The following is a 17,738-nucleotide window of genomic DNA, read 5'->3' as shown; positions in this document are numbered from 1 at the left end:
AATTCTTTGAAGATCCTGGGTCGGCAATGTTCTCTTGGGCCTTTAGATGTTATCACCCTCACAGTTTTTTTTTGCAGCAGAAGTATTTCATGGCATGCAGGGGAGTGTCCCCAGAGCACTATTCCGTACACCAAATGGCTATGAAATAAGGCATGGTATATGGTTATCAGATAGGTCTTAGTGATTTCATCTCGGAGTTTCCTTAGCAGATAGAGAACTCTGGATAACCTAACTCATACCTTATCAATGTGGTTAGACCAGTTTAGCCTAGAGTCCAGCCGAAACCCAAGCAACTTCACAGCTTCCTCCATGATCAGTCCTCGACTTGAGGGTGCACATCATAGATAAAACATACTCCTCAAGGAGTATGTTTTATCTATGGTGCACATCAATGATTGGGTCTTTTCTTCATTTATTTTGAAGCGATTAGCAACAAACCAGGACTTAGCCTCAACAAGCAACTCGTCCGCTGTATCCCTCAACAGGTTAATGTCTTTCCCTCTAGTCACCAGGGTGGTGTCGTCTGCAAAGAGGAGGGTGCAGCCGTTTAGCCAAAGGTCGTTTATCATGATGCTAAACAGTAGAGGGCCTAACACCGAACCTTGAGGAACGCCATGGGGAACAACCTGGACATTTGAGGATACTCCGTTCACTGATACAAATTGCCTACGATTTTCTAAATAATTCTGCAGAGAGCACAACACTGTACCACCAATACCATATTTTTTCAGTTTCCCTAGAAGGATGTTGTGGAAAACAACATCGAACGCCTTACTCAGATCGCATAACCTCAGCATGACTGAGTCATTGCACTCGAAGGCATCTGAGATGAGGTCAGTCAGATTTATATTAGGGCTGTAGTAGTTGAGCGCCCACTTCGGAAGCCGTGCTGGGCATCCGAAAGCAAGTTGTTATATATAAGTTGTTCAAAATATTTAATTAGCTGCCTCTTCATCACAGTCTCAAGTACCTTGGAGAACACTGGCAAGATAGATATGGGGCGGTAGTTAGACGGATCTGAGCGAGGGATCTCCCTTTTTAAAGATTGAAATGGTCCTAGCAACTTTTAGGACTTCAGGAAAGGACCCTTTTAATAAGCACAAGTTAACTAGCTTAGTTAGCGGTGTACATATCAGATGTATAATACCTTTTAGTATAGAACAGGAGATACCATTTACAGCTTGGCTGTCAGAGTTTTTGAAGCCCTTCACTAAACTTATAATATAACGTTCACTCATCTCAGTCCAACTTGTTAGTGTGTGGTTAGTGGCATAATCAATGACTGCAGCAACCGGATCTTCATGCTGCAACAAGGAAAGGTTGTTGATCAGCTATCCTGACAAAATAGTCATTAAAAACATCAGGGGATGCAGTTATCTTAGGGCTAGGGCTGGACCTCTTGTGCTCATTTACGACATCCCACGCAGCCTTACAAGTATTGGACGCCTTCAATATTTTGTTTACATCATTGCTGACTTTCTTCACTTCCTTAACTTTAGCACTGTAGTCTTTCTTTAGTTTAGAATATAGAGCAAAGAATTTAACTTTTTGATTTAGGTCAACAGCAAGTTTGTAATGATCATGCACTAAGATCACTAAGGAACGCAATTTCCTAAGGTCTGAGGAGTACCAGGATTTGTCAATGGCTGTACATTTAGTCTTTTTACTACCAAGTTTATAGGGTTTCACCGGATACACACTACATCAACCTTATCCTAGAACAAGTCGAGAAATAACCTGAATGCAGTATTAGGCTCTGTAGCGAGTTGTAGGCCTAAACAGTTCCAGTCCACACTTAATTCATCTATGAGCAAAGGCAGGTTATCCTTATCAATAAATCTCTTAGTGGATACGTTCTTATCAGCATAGGAAGTATTTGACCTTACCTCATCAGCCTTGATCTTCAAGAGAACTGCTCCATCATGGTCGGCAACCACAGAGAACTCACCACTTTTACCTCATAGTCCCAGGAGTCTATGTTAGTGGCTGTTGCATCCAAACAAGCCAGTCCACGGGTTGGAAGTCTCGAAGTTACATAGAGCGTAGCTTCGCAATAAGTTGACAAAAGTAGCTTCCTCCCTAGATTGGTGCTCAAGGTGAACATTAAAGTCCCCACAGATAACAAGTTTCCTCGGACAAAGTCTGCTGAGATATAGTCGAGGCAGAGTTCGAGCTGGTAGATAAAAGATTCAAAAGCTCCGTCCGGAGACCTATATACACATATTAGGATAGTGGAAATATCCACTATCTCAATAGCCGTCAGTTCGAGAACTAGCTCAACACAAAATCCGGTCAGATCGATATTCTTATAGGTGAAAGCAGCAGCCGCAAAAATTGCCACTCCCCCATTTTTGTGTTCTGTACGGCAGTAGACACTTACTAATTGAAGTTTATCAAGGCAATTGTAGAAGTCACATTCAACTCTGTCTAACCAGTATTCAGTTATGCACAAAAATCGCAATCCACTTCATTGACAAATAAGGAAACTAGGGCAGACTTAGTCCTAAGACACTGGACATTCAGATTTGCAATGGTCACAGAATGTTGGGGTAGGTTAGAGCCAATATTGTCTGTGTGTGGACCTAGGCTTACACTAAAATTTTCATTAGGTTGCTTAATGCCTAAGCCTCGTTTCCCCCAGGCTCCCGACTCGATGGCAGAAATGCTCTCACCAACACTCCACTAGGCCAAAAGCTAGGGTCCAATATCTCACCAGCTACATCTGAAGGAACTCCCACTTTGAACGAGCAATAGGAGTTGTGGCGAGTTTTTAATTGGATGCACTCGCTGTCTGAAACACCTTTAGAAGCTAAGAAGTTCAATACTGAGTCACATGACACTGTTATTACTGTTTATATGTCTAACCGCAGGGGGCCCACGCTTGCGTGGGTTCGTGGCCTGGGCGACCACGCGGACCCTAGCTCTCCCAGAGGGGAGGTAATTGCCCGGTGTTGGAACCGGCACTTCAGGTAGACCACAAGCTATGGACGACTGGACAAGCCAGCCTCTTTGGGTTGTACCCAAAGTGAGAGTACCCAGTGACATTCCCTCCATTCAGGGTGGTGGGGTGTTCAGCTCTGCTAGTGTTGATTAAGTTCATAGATCTTTCACCTGCCTGTAGCTTGTGGTTGTGACTGAGTCCTACCTGTTGTGTACGACTGACATTTTGTGAGGCATATCCTCGACTTTGGAAGTAGCCTCGTCCTGGGAGGTGAAATACCTAGCCCCCAGAGGGGAGGTAAATGCTCCGTGTTGGTATCGGCATTTTCAAGTAGGCCACAGACATGGACGACTGGGCATTGGGCCCCAGTGACATTCCTTTATCCAGGATGGAGGGGTGTTTAGCTCTAGGAGAGATGGAAGTGCATCATAATCTCTAACCTACCTGTGTCTGTGGTTCTTTGGGCTTCGGCCTGCTTGTTGTGTGCGACCAGCATTCAGTGGGCAAATCCTCGACTTTGGAAGTAACCTTTCCTGGAGGTGAAAACGGGCAAGTACCCGTAGCTCACGGGGACACTCAAGGGCAACGTAACTTTCCGCAGTGTGAGGGCAACGGTTTGTAGGCACTTATGCAAACCAATCCCTGTCTCTGAGTACGGACGGTATGGTTATCTTGAGTGTGGGGGGTTCTTCCCGGAACCTCAATTGAGTCAAGGGTGTCGCCACCTCTGGTGGATTGGTTCATCCGGGTGGGTCCCACTTCTATACCTGCCTCCTTTTGGGAAACCCTGATGGCCTGGCAGTGATGTTGGGTCTGACGGGCAAACGAAGTAGATCGGGTGCTGGGTCCGAGCCCGCCAGGGGTATCTGGGGATCTATCGCTCTGGTTATCTCTGGTTTCCCAGCAATGGGTAAGGCCTCGATCGGGTAGTGGTGTAAATGGGAGGTTGGGGTTCCCCCCGTCAGCGTGCTGACGGTCCCCTTCCTCCTGGCTATTGATGGCGGGTTCTGCCTGTTAGGGATTAGATAGGTCCCGAGTGTTGCTTGCACTAAATGCGTCGGGGCGCTCTACCATGGACCTCTAGGTCCTGACCTAGTGGAACCCAGGTGGAGTGACGCTTAAACAAGCAGCCGGAATCCCTGGTTAGGATTGAGGGGCAACCCTCCTTCCGAAGGGTCTGCTTCGGCAGCCGGCGAGCCTGATGACCTTAAGTCATCCGCCCATGATGTGCTAAAGGTTGATGCGTAAGCTTCGGCCTACATCATGGGGCCCGGGTATGTCCTAAAGGATAGGTACCGGGTATGCAGTCAGGGGGCTTCGGCTCTCATGACAAATAATGTAATGTAATGTTTATATGTCTAACCATAGATAAAACATGGTTAGATATCTAACCAGTTTTATCCATAGATAGACCAACCGAAAAGAGGGAGTATGTTTAATCAATGGTCTACACTACAAAAAATCATGTTCATTAATATATTTACCGTTTATAATTCTTAGTAGGTATATTTTATTTTGTGGTTGTCGAAAAGTCTTTTAAATAAAGTGTATGTGCAAATTCATACTCAAGAAGATAATTTAGCTTCCTTGACGCTTTAACATGAATGACAATTATAATATATATAATTAAATCGTCTGACTTTTTCTAGCATTTTATCTAGATTGGTAGAATCGCTTTTGGTGCGAAAAATTTAAAACGACCTTTCACATTCTTATTTTGGCATACCTGACGTTGTGACGTAGTCTGTGTGGTGTACTGGTATCTTTGTGGTAAGTAAAGAAGAAGAAAAAAACTCTGTACTTCCCGTCCCCAGTTTCAAGCTCGAAAAATATGCAGATGATTCATTTTGCAATTGCAATAAGTGCTGTGTTGAGGCAGAAGTACCAATACAGTATTGCACAATCCCTGCTTTGCCACCAAGGAGGAATGTTTTGACTCTGTACTCAATTTGATCTTAAGTTATGATTATTTGTAACATAACTTCTTAGGCCTATTTACAATTTATTAAAAAGTGTTTTTTGTGATAGGGAGTAGGAATAAGTGAAAATGTTTGTTGAACTTTGGCACTTTATGGTTCAGGTTTATATTTTTCTTTTGAAGTGGTTTAAACACTACTATGAACCTGTGGATATTAAAAATGCAGAAACTGGTAGTCAAAACATGGTTCCTAAGAGTGTTAACTATCATTTTACAAGACAGTGCAATTACCAGTGTGGATTTTGTTTTCACACTGCTAAAAATTCGGTTGTTTTGCCTGTGGAGAAAGCCAAACATGGACTGAAGCTGTTAAAAGATGCAGGTAATAAGTTATAACCAATTTAACATTTAATTACCGTTTAAAAGTTTTAAGTTACTTCCCTAGCCATATCTTACTTATAAACTGGAACCTAGGCAAATTCTAAATACCTTATAAAAATACAGCAAACCTGCGTAGGCCTACTAAGTAAATTCCCTTTGTCTGATTGTAAAAAAATAAAATTTCCTTAACCATATCAGATTTATTCCCCATTTGAATGAAATTAAGTTTAACGAGTAAGTTACGACTAGGCTACTAACTTAACTTAGAAGGTTGAAGTGTGTGTACCATACTTAACTTATTAGGCGTTTAATCAGTGTAAATTTAACAAAACCGTAACTTAAAATGTACCTACCTACTCAAAACAACGATTCAATACTTAAATAACTTAAACCAAATTAGTAGAGTCCCGCAAACTCGGCGTACAGTAATGTGGACTGGAAGGGTGCCGAGTTTGTGAAATGCCAGGTTATGGGGATCTCAGGGTTAAAAATAAGGAGAATACAATTTTTAAGATTTTTTAACTCCTTTTTAGCGATTTCCCCATATAGGGAATAAGCTATTACCGTAGTACTCATGGTAAGACCTGGACCCGGGACCAATTTACTTTTTCGTTCTGAGGTCCTAGAGCCCAAATCCATTCATTTTTATCCATTCAAATTCATATATATATAATATATGTGTCCGTTAGCGCGATAATGAGCAAAAATCAATCGATTTTGATGAAATTTGGTACAAACGTCGAAACGTGTAAACCTACGTTTATTCGAAGGAGTTTGCGAACCAGCATGATCGGACTGTGGGAAGCGGGGTTTATAGGGGGTTTAATGGGGTAAAAATTGGTTTTTCCCATTTTTAGCCCTAAAAACATCAAATTCAGCAACTTCTTTCCAAACCATTTTGTAGAGCTTAAAAAACAAATGATTTAGTATAGGCCTATTTGAGCGTTATTATTGCGCCTAATGGCTACGGAGAAAATTCAAAAATTATAAATTTAAAATTACCATGTTATTCTTATGGAGAAAATTGTAAACTGTTGTAGTTTGCTTGTTTATGAGCATATTTTGATCAAATTTGGAAAATGGATTCATTTCATACTAAACTATTAAAATTTTACAAAAAACAATTTTTTACCACCCTCCCTGTTAAAGCAAACCTAAGTACTTGTTAAACTAATGGTATTTAAATAGGGTATAAATGTAATATATTTAAGGAGACATTTTAGTGTAAATCCAATCAGGCACTAATTAGAACCAGCAAGCTACAAATTAACAGACCTGATTTTGACACATTTTGCTAAGTTTAACTTGATTATGTTTTTGGTTTTAGAGATAGCCTTAATTTTGGTGTTTACTTACATAGTTTACTCAAATGGAGTAAACATTTCTACCAAATCTAAGCTAGTTAAAGGCTATATTATGTTTTTTCTCTCTTAGGAATGGAAAAGGTCAACTTCTCCGGCGGAGAACCATTTATTCACAAAAATGGGGAATTTCTTGGTACTCTAGTGAAATACTGCAAAGTAGACCTAAAGTTGCCCAGTGTATCCATTGTGAGCAATGGTAGCCTTATAAGGGAGGCATGGTTTAAGAAATATGGTAAGTTTTTCTCATCCTAATTTTACTCAAACAAATGTTAATTACCCGTGTCGGGTGTTAGTGATCTGACCCATCCACCCAAATAGATTATATGAATGCCATAACTTATTTGTTTTTTTCCACGCTTCTCAGTTTTTGTGCTATTAGAATTATTTTATAGAGGATATTTTACACATCATAATTATTAGAATATATATTTTAGTGTATATTTACAGTTAAAAGTCATGGCTTTTCCCGGGAGAAGATATAGAGATGGGTTTTCTCACCTAAGCTATTTATTTCTCTATTAAGAAAATCTGTTGTTTTGTGGATAATTGGTGGTGGTTCCAAGGAGGGGGGGGGGGCTACAGGTGCTAAAATTCACCCCAATGGGCCCTGGAATAATCAATTTAAACATAAATTTTGTCCTAAAATTGTAACTGTGGTTTTCTGGATACAGTTTTCCAGATGTTAAAAATGGCTGTAACGGCTTTAAAAATGCCAAATTTTCCAGCGGAGGAGCCCCAAACCCAGTTCTTTTCTTGGGGGGGTGTCAAACCCCTAGGTTGCCCCCCCCCCCTTGACAGGGTTCTTAAACCTATCCAGTGGTGGGTTGAAGGACTGGGTCCGAAAACTCGCTACTGGATAGATTGAGCTTAAGATTTTTAGATTTTTAAGATTTTCGGATTAAAGAGGTTCTACTGTATTTATCTTGCTACAGTACAAACAGGCAGTTTGGTCAATTCAAAACTGATCCGTGCTTCAAAACTTTCATATCAATTAATAATTTTAAATTTATTTAAATATAGTTGCTACTACACTGGTTTGGGATTGCCCTCAAGTTTACTTAAAGACTATTTCCTAATTTTTCCAAAGCCAACAAGCACTATTTCCTTTTTCATTTAATTTTTTTTAGGAACAATAATAGTAAATGTGGTTTAAACATCAGTGACATTCGTCTTATTGCATTTTGTAGGATTATACTTGGATATTTTGGCAATTTCTTGTGATTCTTTTGATGAAGAGACAAATAAGAAGATTGGTCGTGGACAAGGGCGAAACCACGTACAAAAGTTAAAGCAAATAAGAGACTGGTGCGAAAAGTATAAGGTAAATGTTCCAATATGAACACCTTATGCATCTGTGAGTATGTAAGTATTTAGGCGTAGTAAGAAATGTGGTATTGTCCTACCCAAACCGGATGTGACAAATTTAAACATACCGGTAACACGGATGTGACAAAGTCGAACTTTAGCAAAAAGATTAGGGCTAGACCTTTCTAGGAAAATAATACAAACATTATTTTTGGACGTCCACCACCCTTAATGACACAATGGTGTCAATACTGTCAATCTGTTTTTTGGTCAGAATCCCTACCTATCTCGGTTTTAGGTTTTACTCAGAGCATGCGAGTCTCTATGTTCTGCTGTCTATGCGTTGATGGTGCGCATTCGCAGCTATCAAAGCTGTGATGTCATCGGCGTACCCAAGTAAGACGGTTTCCTCAGGCATTTCAGATCTTTGGAGGCTGTTGTAGGCAATGTTCTACATGTAGAAGTCCAGGTTAAGTATGGAACCTTGAGCGGCATCAGAAGTGACACTTATTGTTTGCAGAGTCAAAAAACATCATCGAGAATAACGGTTCCGCCTCCTCATTTAATCATTTCAGTTTACTATCAATAAATTGGTTAAACATTTTTTGTTATAATGATGAACTCATATTCATATTCAAACATCTTTATTCGTTAATCATGTACATTGGTGGTACAGTGATTAGTGTCAGAATACTTAAAATAAAAATACAATTTCTATTTATGGGAGGTGAAAAATTCATCAAAAGAATATAATGCTAGATTTATTATATGCTCTTTTAGAATTTTATTGAATCTAGATAGGTTTTCTTTTTTTATGAATTCAAGGACAAATTTTAGAAAATCGTTACCAGCATATGAGGGTTTTTATTCCAAACATTTTTATTTGTGAGACTGGACAAACTCCCTTCTCCTAAAATTATAAGAATGCGCTGAATTTATTACTTGCTCAGATTCATTTTTGTTTAGCGATAAGAATTGTTTCATAAATATATTGCCCATAAACTGTAAAAATTTGTAATTTCTTAAAATGTTCTTTTGCCGAATCATCTCGTTTAAGCTTAAGCATAATTCTGATAGCTTCTTTTTGTCGCTTCAGATCAGAATGCTATCCATATTTAATATTTTTGTTGACCCATATAATGCTAAACCGAATGAAATATGGGAGTGAATGTGTGCAACATATATACTTTTTAGTGTTTTCAAATTACAATAATTACATAATTACATACGTACCTAAAAGTTTTTAACTACAAACTTATTTTAACTTATTAAGACTCATATATACTTAGAACAGAAGAATGGTTTATTTTTACATAATCATTTTTAAATAAAAATAATGACATTTAAGAAGATATATATGCATACTGGTACTGTTATTCATATTTTAAATATAACATGTTTTAATTTGTTGTTCTTACTTGTGATTGCCAGGTAATGTTTAAAATCAACACCGTTGTGAACACTTACAATGTTGACGAATATATGGGAGAATGTATTGCTATTCTGCGGCCAGTACGATGGAAGGTAATGTGCTTGTTTGTATCTTAAATTTATAAACTATCTAATTCAGCCGTTCATGTGAACATGGAAGGTAATTAATTGTAGTTTATAGAATGTGACGGATCGTTTGGAATAAACCTTTTAAAAATAATTTTAAAATAATACTAATTAAATAATATCAGTAACAAATCCAAAGAACCATTGGGATGCCAACATTTTCTTTGCTTCATACCAATCAACACAATAATGATAATTTGACAAGTCCAAAGCACTCACTGCGGTTAATCTACCTATATACAGTGTATAAAGCTAATATAAGTATCACATACTTTTGAGAAACTCTTAAGCTGTACACCTATCAACCGCTTACTGGAAGTTTTACTTTTATGAAGTCTTACTTATGAGTCGAAGTCTTAATATGAAACTTTCTTTAAAAAAATATCAGTTTTTCGATAAGCCCTTTCCTAAGGGCACATACCTCAATCATAGACTAATCAACACAAGTAGATTTCTCATCCCATTGCAAAATTTGAAGCTCGTTTTTCGTGTCTAGTTCATGTACGGTGACACTATGTGCGCTAGTGTCGGCAAAATTTAGTTTCTATTGTTTTAGGGTTATTTTATTGATTTGTGCTTTACTGTTTGGTTATATAATTAGGGGACGAGTTATTGTTGATGATTAGGTACTAGAAACTATCTTCCTAGTGATATGAGGAACAATGTTTACTGTATTATCAAGACATGTGTAACCTTTCCATTATCATTTAAGTCATCAATTTTCAAAATGCCCTGCTATTCAGATTTTTATTTGTAAAAATGCTATTTATGATAATTTGACCAGAAGAATAAGAATACTCTATTTTCATTAAACATTATATCAAAGCTGTAACAAAATGTAACAGTGGTCTAGGAGTCATTGACATTAGTGAAATACTTTAATACTTTTAACTGAAATGGCGATCAAACTAAGGTAGGTATTTTAAACCAAGTATGAATGGAGATGAGTGACAAGAACATAGAGTATTGAGTGTGAAACAATGTAACTCCAGCACTAAATCGAAAATATTGATTTTAAACTTGTTATCTTTATTGCATATTAATTTGAGACCATTTTTGCTCGAGAGGCATCTATTATCTTATCAAACCCACTAAAACATTAAAAGCCAAGTTGTATGTCTGATTGAGTTATAAATATTGAGATAAAAAGTAATGTAAGTGTAGGATAAAAGGTGTATCGGCGGTGATAAGTTGAAGAACTAGAGTGTTCTATTAATGTGAACGAACATGATTCATAGAAGGTGGATTATAACATAACCACCATACTCAATTGATGATTAAATTAAACTTTACAAAGGCTTCACAGAATTAGTTGTCTGGTTTTGAAGCTATGATAAAATGGTGCAATATAAGTTGGGGAAAAGGTTCCTTGCATTTGCCCATCCACATAGACTACAGATCTGTGCGTGGAACATATCCAGCAAAGCAAGAGGTGAACCGGTACAGTACGTAGGTGAACTGTAGGTTAAAATGTTTGGGACAGTTACCAGGATCCAAACCCACGACATCGCTGCCTTTGGCCCGAAGTCCATGAACACTCTCAGCTTGTAAAGAGTGGCTGAGCTGAACTCTTACAAAATGTAATAATATTTACCCCCACACCCTCCCCTACTTACTGCAAATAAACTTCCACACAATAAATAGCTTAAAATAAATTCCAGAAACTGTTTGACTCTACTTCACTCAGACAGGTTATCAACATAGAATGTTTCTTCAGGTGTTTCAGTGTTTGTTGCTGGAAGGAGAGAATGCTGGACCTGAAGCTCTGCGGAATGCGGAAAAGTTTGTCATTAGCAGTGAAGAGTTTGAAGAGTTTCTAGAGCGGCATAGTCACCTGCCTTGTTTAGTGCCTGAAAGCAATGCTAAGGTAAGTTTCAAAGGTTAAAGTGATGAAATAGTGCCCAAACAGAATATGTGTTTAGATATGAACATTTGGCTAAAGGGAACCATAATATTCTATTCAATAGCTTTTAGTGGAGTGAGTTCTCCAGTACAGAGGAAGTTCTCGCCAAAGAGACCTATTCTTTTATGTTTTCTAGGTTTTTGCAAATTTAAGTAGATATTACCGTACGGAGCACAGTAAGACCTAGACCAGGATCGAAATAATTTTTAATTTTTGATGTCCTCAGAGGCCAAAACACTATCTGTTAAAATTTGTATACAGTATATGTATATATGTGTCTTTGAAAAAGTGCACCGAAATAAGTAAATCCACGAGCGAATGACATGACGTGCCATCCACCTTCCCCCCCCCATGTAGCACAGATGGTTGGGCCAACGTTGGCCAACTGTGGGACAGTTGGTCGATGGTTGGTTGGAGCTTCCACAACCAACCAACCGTTGTCCAACTGTATATCTCGTAGTTGGGCCAACCAATATTTACAACTGTGGACCAACATTGGTTCATTGTTAATGAAATACATTAATATGCATTGCTGGGTATCATACATCAAGCCAACCGTTGTCCAACCGTTTTTCACTCCGTTGGACCAACAAAAGATACTTTTGTTGGACCAACGATGGTCCATAGTTGAGTTTACACGACTTTCATTCTCTGGGTCTAGCTTTCACAACATAATTATAATAAAATATCTGGTTTTACAATACCTTTATCAGTTCCAAAAGTTTCCAAAAGTTTTTGGAACTGATAAAGGTATTGTAAAACCAGATATTTTATTTATATTACAGTTCCGGGGCTACAACAATGAATTTTAAAAATTATAATAATGCAAATATTTTTTAAATTAATATTCTTTAACTTATTTGCAACAATTAAGGGGAAAGAGTCATATAACAGTCAATTATAATAGCATTAATAATCTAACGGTAATTAATTAATCTATATTCAAATACCAGTATCCTCTCTAACTCAAAAAAAAAAAAAACTACTTATGATGCCTTAACAGATTAACAGAATCATATTATACTGTGAAGTATCAAAAATGTTTGAAGTATTGCGACCATTGCAACTGTCGGCTACTCTTTCACCACTTGAAAACTCTCTATATCAACAATCACAGATAGCTCAGTGGTAAGGTAAGAGGCTAATAAGTTGAAGGACCTGGGTTCGAGACCCGTCTGGGCCAAAAAATTTTGTTCTAGCTTTTTTTTCAAAATTTGTTTTTATGAACTATTTAATCAATTTACTCAACTAATAATTATGCTTTTCGTACTAAATCTTTATTATTTTGTGTGAAATAAAACGGTTGGTTGGATATCAGTTGTGTTATGGTTAGTTGGCCATCAGTATTTTTGGATGGTTGGGCCATTGTTGGACAATGGTTGGCTGGAAAACAGTTTAAAGAGGTGACATTTCTACCATTGGCCAACTGTGTGGCTCCACAATTTACCAACTTTGGCCCAACCATCTGTGCTACATGGGCCACTACAATAGCGGTGTTTTGACCGTCTTAGCGTCTAATGGCCCTGAGCTACCGGGGAGCGAGTTGGCGTAGTGGTTAGAGCGCGGGACTTCGGTCCCTGAGGTCCCGGGTTCGATCCCCGCCAAGTCACCAATGGATCTAAGTGATAATGCCGCAACCCCTAGGTCTAGCCTGAAGTAATGTGAAAAACAATCCCAGGCTCGTGCCTAGCGTCCTTAGGACAAAAAAAAAAAAAAAAAAAAAAAAATGGCCCTGAGCTACGAGGGTGTAAAGTTAGGCGCGTCATGTTTCAAGAGGATGAAGAACAGGCCAGCGATTGACTGATTGGTTTTGAACAGGACATTTTCAATTTGAAATAATTGTAACTAATTTTTGAAATTTGTCTATAACTATTTAGGCCTACCTATATTTGGATTATTAGAAATTTTGATGCTATATGAACTTTATAAGGTACATAAAAGAGCGTTTCTAGTAAGAAGTAAGACACGGAATGCCAGTCCGCGTGTTTACTGGTGTTACAATTAGCCGCTCGTGTACTGGAGGGTTAAAGGTGTAGGGTGGTTTTGGTATTGGCTGACTCACATTTTGCATCTAAATGACAGTAATAGCTGTTCGTAATTAGTTTAATAGAAAGGAGACGTTTTAGGCCCTTTTTACAAAGTACCGTACCTATAGTATTATTTTACAATAAATTACATATTACGTAACAATTTATACTTATATCTTGGCACTCAATCTTCAGACTAAACTATATCTTTCTTCGAATAATATAGATCTGAAACGGTATGGATCATAAAAATAAACCAATTACGTCACTGGCCCGAATGGCAATACTAAATAACCGTTACAGCTGGTTTGGACTTTCAAAAATAAATTCAAAATATTGACGTAGGTTGTGCTTCATCTTATCAACAAAACATCCTCAAAGACCATTAAATCTGGGTTTTCCTAGGCACGGAAGCGGAGAGCGGAGAGCGGAAAAGAGATTAACATGGTGTTCCGCTCCGCTTCTAGGAAAACAGTAACTTAAATTACCTAAGACAAGTGGAGTCCGCTCTCCCCGTTCCTCTCTCCGCTCTCTGCTTCCGCGCCTATGAAAACCCGGCTTAAGAGGGAAACAAATATACTATATTAAATATATGGTAATGTTTGATGTTTTGGAAGAGGCCACTCAAGCAAGTTCTGTCCAGGACCTCCAAACCTGGCTATGCCACTGGGAACGAAAAATTGATTTCCTATTCTTACTAAGCCAGTAGTAATACTTTTAGGGATTTAAGTCAAGATTTTGTCTTTAAAACGTTGCAATAACTGAAAAACATTTTGAAATATTAGTTAACATTAAAGTTTTTTGTTAGAAAAACCCCTTATAGAAGATCATCAAGAAGATTATCAATTACAATTAAACTAACTATGCAAATTTAAATTATAACTAACCTAACCTTAAAATAATAGTTTAATACCTGATTCAGACAATCCAATTGTTGTCCAATTGTCAGTGGAGGCCCTAGAGATTGTGGGGCTCTCTTAATACCTGGAATACGGCTCTGCGGGGCCCCTGGAAAGGGTGGGGGCCCAGGCACCGCCTTGGTCGCCTTAATGTAGTGCTGCCTCTGCCAATTGTTAGTCTAGACTCGACTTCTGCATTACCAACACCGGGTCTGTTCGTCGTGTCTACTATTTTATTTTATTGGCCGTATGTGTGTGCACGCCTTGTGTTTGTGTAAATGTTATGTGTTAAAAACGACCCTGTCGACCTTCATGTGAAATAATCATCATATTATCCTTGTACACACCTGATGATGACCTCCTAGCAGGTCGAAACTAGTTGTGGATACAAGTTGTTCTTCGCAATCCGGAGGCTATTTATATTACAATACAATGAAATGAAATGAAATGAAAATGATTTATTTAGTCAGGCAAAGTTAGGGCCACATGGCCCTCTCTTACACTTAACCTGTTTATAAAAATCTAAACATACAAATAAAACAAAACAATGTACAATACAAATAAAATACTATAATACTATAATAAAGTACTACAATGAATAAAACATTAACCTCTCCTACTTATAACAAATTTTCTTGACAAAAATACCCACTTTGCCTTTGCAGACAAAGTTGAATAACTAGAGTTGGAGAAGATATTTGGTAACCAACTTAGCGTTAACTCTTAATTTGTAATCGTATTAAAGTATCACTAATTAACAAAACTAATTTTATTTCAGATGCAAAACAGTTATTTGATTTTGGATGAATTGGTGAGTACATCAAGCAGTTACTGACAGTACTGGCACTAACCATGATTGATCTATAATTTGAACTGTTTTCTAGATATATAGTCAATTTTATTTTTTGTTGTTGTAGAAAATATAAAATACAAAATATAAACTTTGCTTTGCTTTCAAATTATATAGTGACACATGCTCAATCCATCCTAAATAATATATTGCCTATTAGGAAGGCACCTTTTACAATGGGCAGAACTAGACATTCCATTTTCAAAGTTGAAGCGAGTTTTAGAATAAAAACAAGACGGAAAAAAATGAATAATTTGTATATAAGTTACAATAAGTTTTGATGGTTGGTGCAATTATGATTTTGGTTCTTTAATCCATATTATCCATAGTTGCTTTTCTTAAATAGGTAGTGCAGGTTTAACCCACTGGGGAAGGAATTAATGCGCTGACTGCAGTGCCCTCTGTCAGCAATTATTATATAATTTAACCGAATTTGTAGACTTTAACTCTAATTTTTATGGAAAGAAAACCTCAGGTAATAAATTAACAATTTTTTTGCCATTTTGTTCACAATAAAATTGTCTACAAAAAAAGTTTAGTTGGATAATCTATATAAATAAAATTATAAAGTTATACAATTTAGAAAATAAAATAATAAAAAATAGAAATAAGTTTTAAAAATAATTTTTTTTAAAGTAAACTTTATTTACAAATTCCAAGATTAATCCAGACACCAAATGACACTACTATCATAAAGTTCAATTGATTCCCTACGTAGAAAAATTACAAGTTGTTTACTTTTATAAGTAATAACATAGGAAAAAGTTTTTTGTTTTACCTTACCACGGCTTATTTTGGGTGATATCTGGTTTCCATGGCAACACAACCTTTCATTCCCAAAAATATAATTAAATACGCAAAAAACAAAGCAAGATATTTATAGACATCATAAAAGTAAAAAAAAAAAAATTAGCTAGGCTTGTGAGTCGGATTTTGGGCCTGCAGCGGCCAGACGAGTAACGCTCATAAGTCACTGCCAATGAGTTAAGGATAAGTCGTTACATGGGCATGTTTTTTATTGCAACAAAAATTTTTTTAACTCATGTAATCCCAATGTTATTGTTATATCTTAATATTTAATGCCAATATGTTTTCTTTTCAGATGCGGTTTTTGGACTGTAGAGATGGAGCTAAGAAACCGTCTAGGTCTCTCTTGGACGTTGGTGTCCACAACGCTCTGAATGCTAGTGGATTCGATGAAAAGATGTTCCGGAAGAGAGGAGGCGTATATGTTTGGAGCAAGAAAGATTTATTTAAAGACAGCGAAGAAATGTTTTAAAACAAATGTGTTATTGAAGCAAACTACATTTACCTGATAAGGTACCTGACTTGTGTTTTAGTTAACGACAGTACGATAATTATATTATTTTGTAAACACTATATACAGACTGAGGATAACTTGTACCTGAATTCGGCACAGGTTTTCTTAAGTTAAAATACTGTTTAAATATGAACAGAATAGATTTAGAATCTAAGAATTTTGAATTTTGTTACTTAATCTAGAGATACATAGGCCTACTCTCTACATATGTCTTACATGGTCTTATGTAATAAGAGTTACTCTTTCTATAAGTTATGAATTTGAAAATATGACTTTGTAAGAGTATATTTTGAGTGTAATTAGTCAATTACTTATAAGTGCTTCAAAACAGGATTACTCCTTATTTAGGATTACTTAAGTTTGGACTTATATTGATTTAGAATAATTAATTTTCTAATCTTTGATATTGTATTTTTCAACATTTCCCCAACTCTTCACTTTTAACGATTATATTTATATAATGGTTGTTAATAACTAAATCACAAATACGTAAATAGGGGAAGAAATTAAGTAATTAATCATGTGTCACAAATGACAGTATTGATGAATCAATATAATCTCTAAGTTATCTATCTATGTTTTTAAAACACTCAACATGTGCAACTTATAATAACAAACAGCTTTTCGTTCCACCAGAATTAGAGTTCAGTATTTGAATTTCTTACATTTTTCTCTTCTTACAAACATTTAACAGTAACTTTCATTAAGCAACAAATCTGTGCAAAAAAAAAAAAACACACACACACATTCATCATGGGTAAACACTCAAACAAAACTTCAATATACTGTACAAATATATATTTTAAAACATAAATATTTTATTAGATATATAGAACTCCAAAATATTGTATACATGTATACCAATGACTAGAATAGAAATAAATATGTATAGTAAACATCACATTTACACATTAACTTAATTTGTTGGAACTTATTTTGTTCATGAACACACTCACAGTAACGACAGTTTATTATATTATATCACTAATATTTAACTACATAGTTGTTTGATGCCTAAAACGCAACAAAATTATAAATTAGATCGTAAAGGAACTGTAAGTTAACAGAGGGTTGGTGTTATAAATAACATGACTAAGGTCTGGACTGTACCCTTACAAGAGACTTAAAAATTAAAATGTTATAACACTGTTTTAAATACCTAATGGAATCTTCAAACTATATGGAACTTTAAATAACCCTTTGTCATAAAGGGGTTAAAAAATACATAATATCTTCATCCTCTGTATTCTGTAACTTTCAAGGCAATTGGAG

General features: G+C 36.6%; 1 protein-coding gene across 1 annotated transcript; it reads left to right on the top strand.

Annotated features, from left to right (window-relative positions):
* The first annotated feature begins 4,988 nt into the window (after positions 1-4,988).
* LOC129003686 (S-adenosylmethionine-dependent nucleotide dehydratase RSAD2-like) lies at positions 4,989-17,530 on the top strand. The gene is made up of 7 exons (XM_054431985.1): positions 4,989-5,241; positions 6,675-6,836; positions 7,792-7,925; positions 9,341-9,433; positions 11,184-11,333; positions 15,074-15,106; positions 16,248-17,530. Exons 1-7 carry the CDS (start codon positions 4,989-4,991, stop codon positions 16,422-16,424), a joined length of 1,002 nt encoding a protein of 333 aa, XP_054287960.1. The 3' UTR covers positions 16,425-17,530.
* The last annotated feature ends 208 nt before the right edge of the window (positions 17,531-17,738 follow it).

This window comes from Macrosteles quadrilineatus, unplaced genomic scaffold (assembly GCF_028750875.1).
Source record: "Macrosteles quadrilineatus isolate MER2022 unplaced genomic scaffold, UCM_ALF_1.0 Scaffold_9__3_contigs__length_116548681, whole genome shotgun sequence".
In the NCBI taxonomy this organism is placed as follows: Eukaryota; Metazoa; Arthropoda; class Insecta; order Hemiptera; family Cicadellidae; genus Macrosteles; species Macrosteles quadrilineatus.
The sequence above is the reverse complement of the archived record's forward strand: the minus strand, read 5'-3'. Positions and strand labels throughout refer to the sequence as shown.

Bases quoted from the DNA above. Each gene is read 5' to 3' on its own strand.
- LOC129003686 (XM_054431985.1), top strand. From the start codon at position 4,989: ATGTTTGTTGAACTTTGGCACTTTATGGTTCAGGTTTATATTTTTCTT. The intron at 9,434-11,183 runs GTAATGTGCTTG...ATGTTTCTTCAG, and splicing joins TGCGGCCAGTACGATGGAAG to GTGTTTCAGTGTTTGTTGCT. The intron at 11,334-15,073 runs GTAAGTTTCAAA...ATTTTATTTCAG, and splicing joins TGCCTGAAAGCAATGCTAAG to ATGCAAAACAGTTATTTGAT.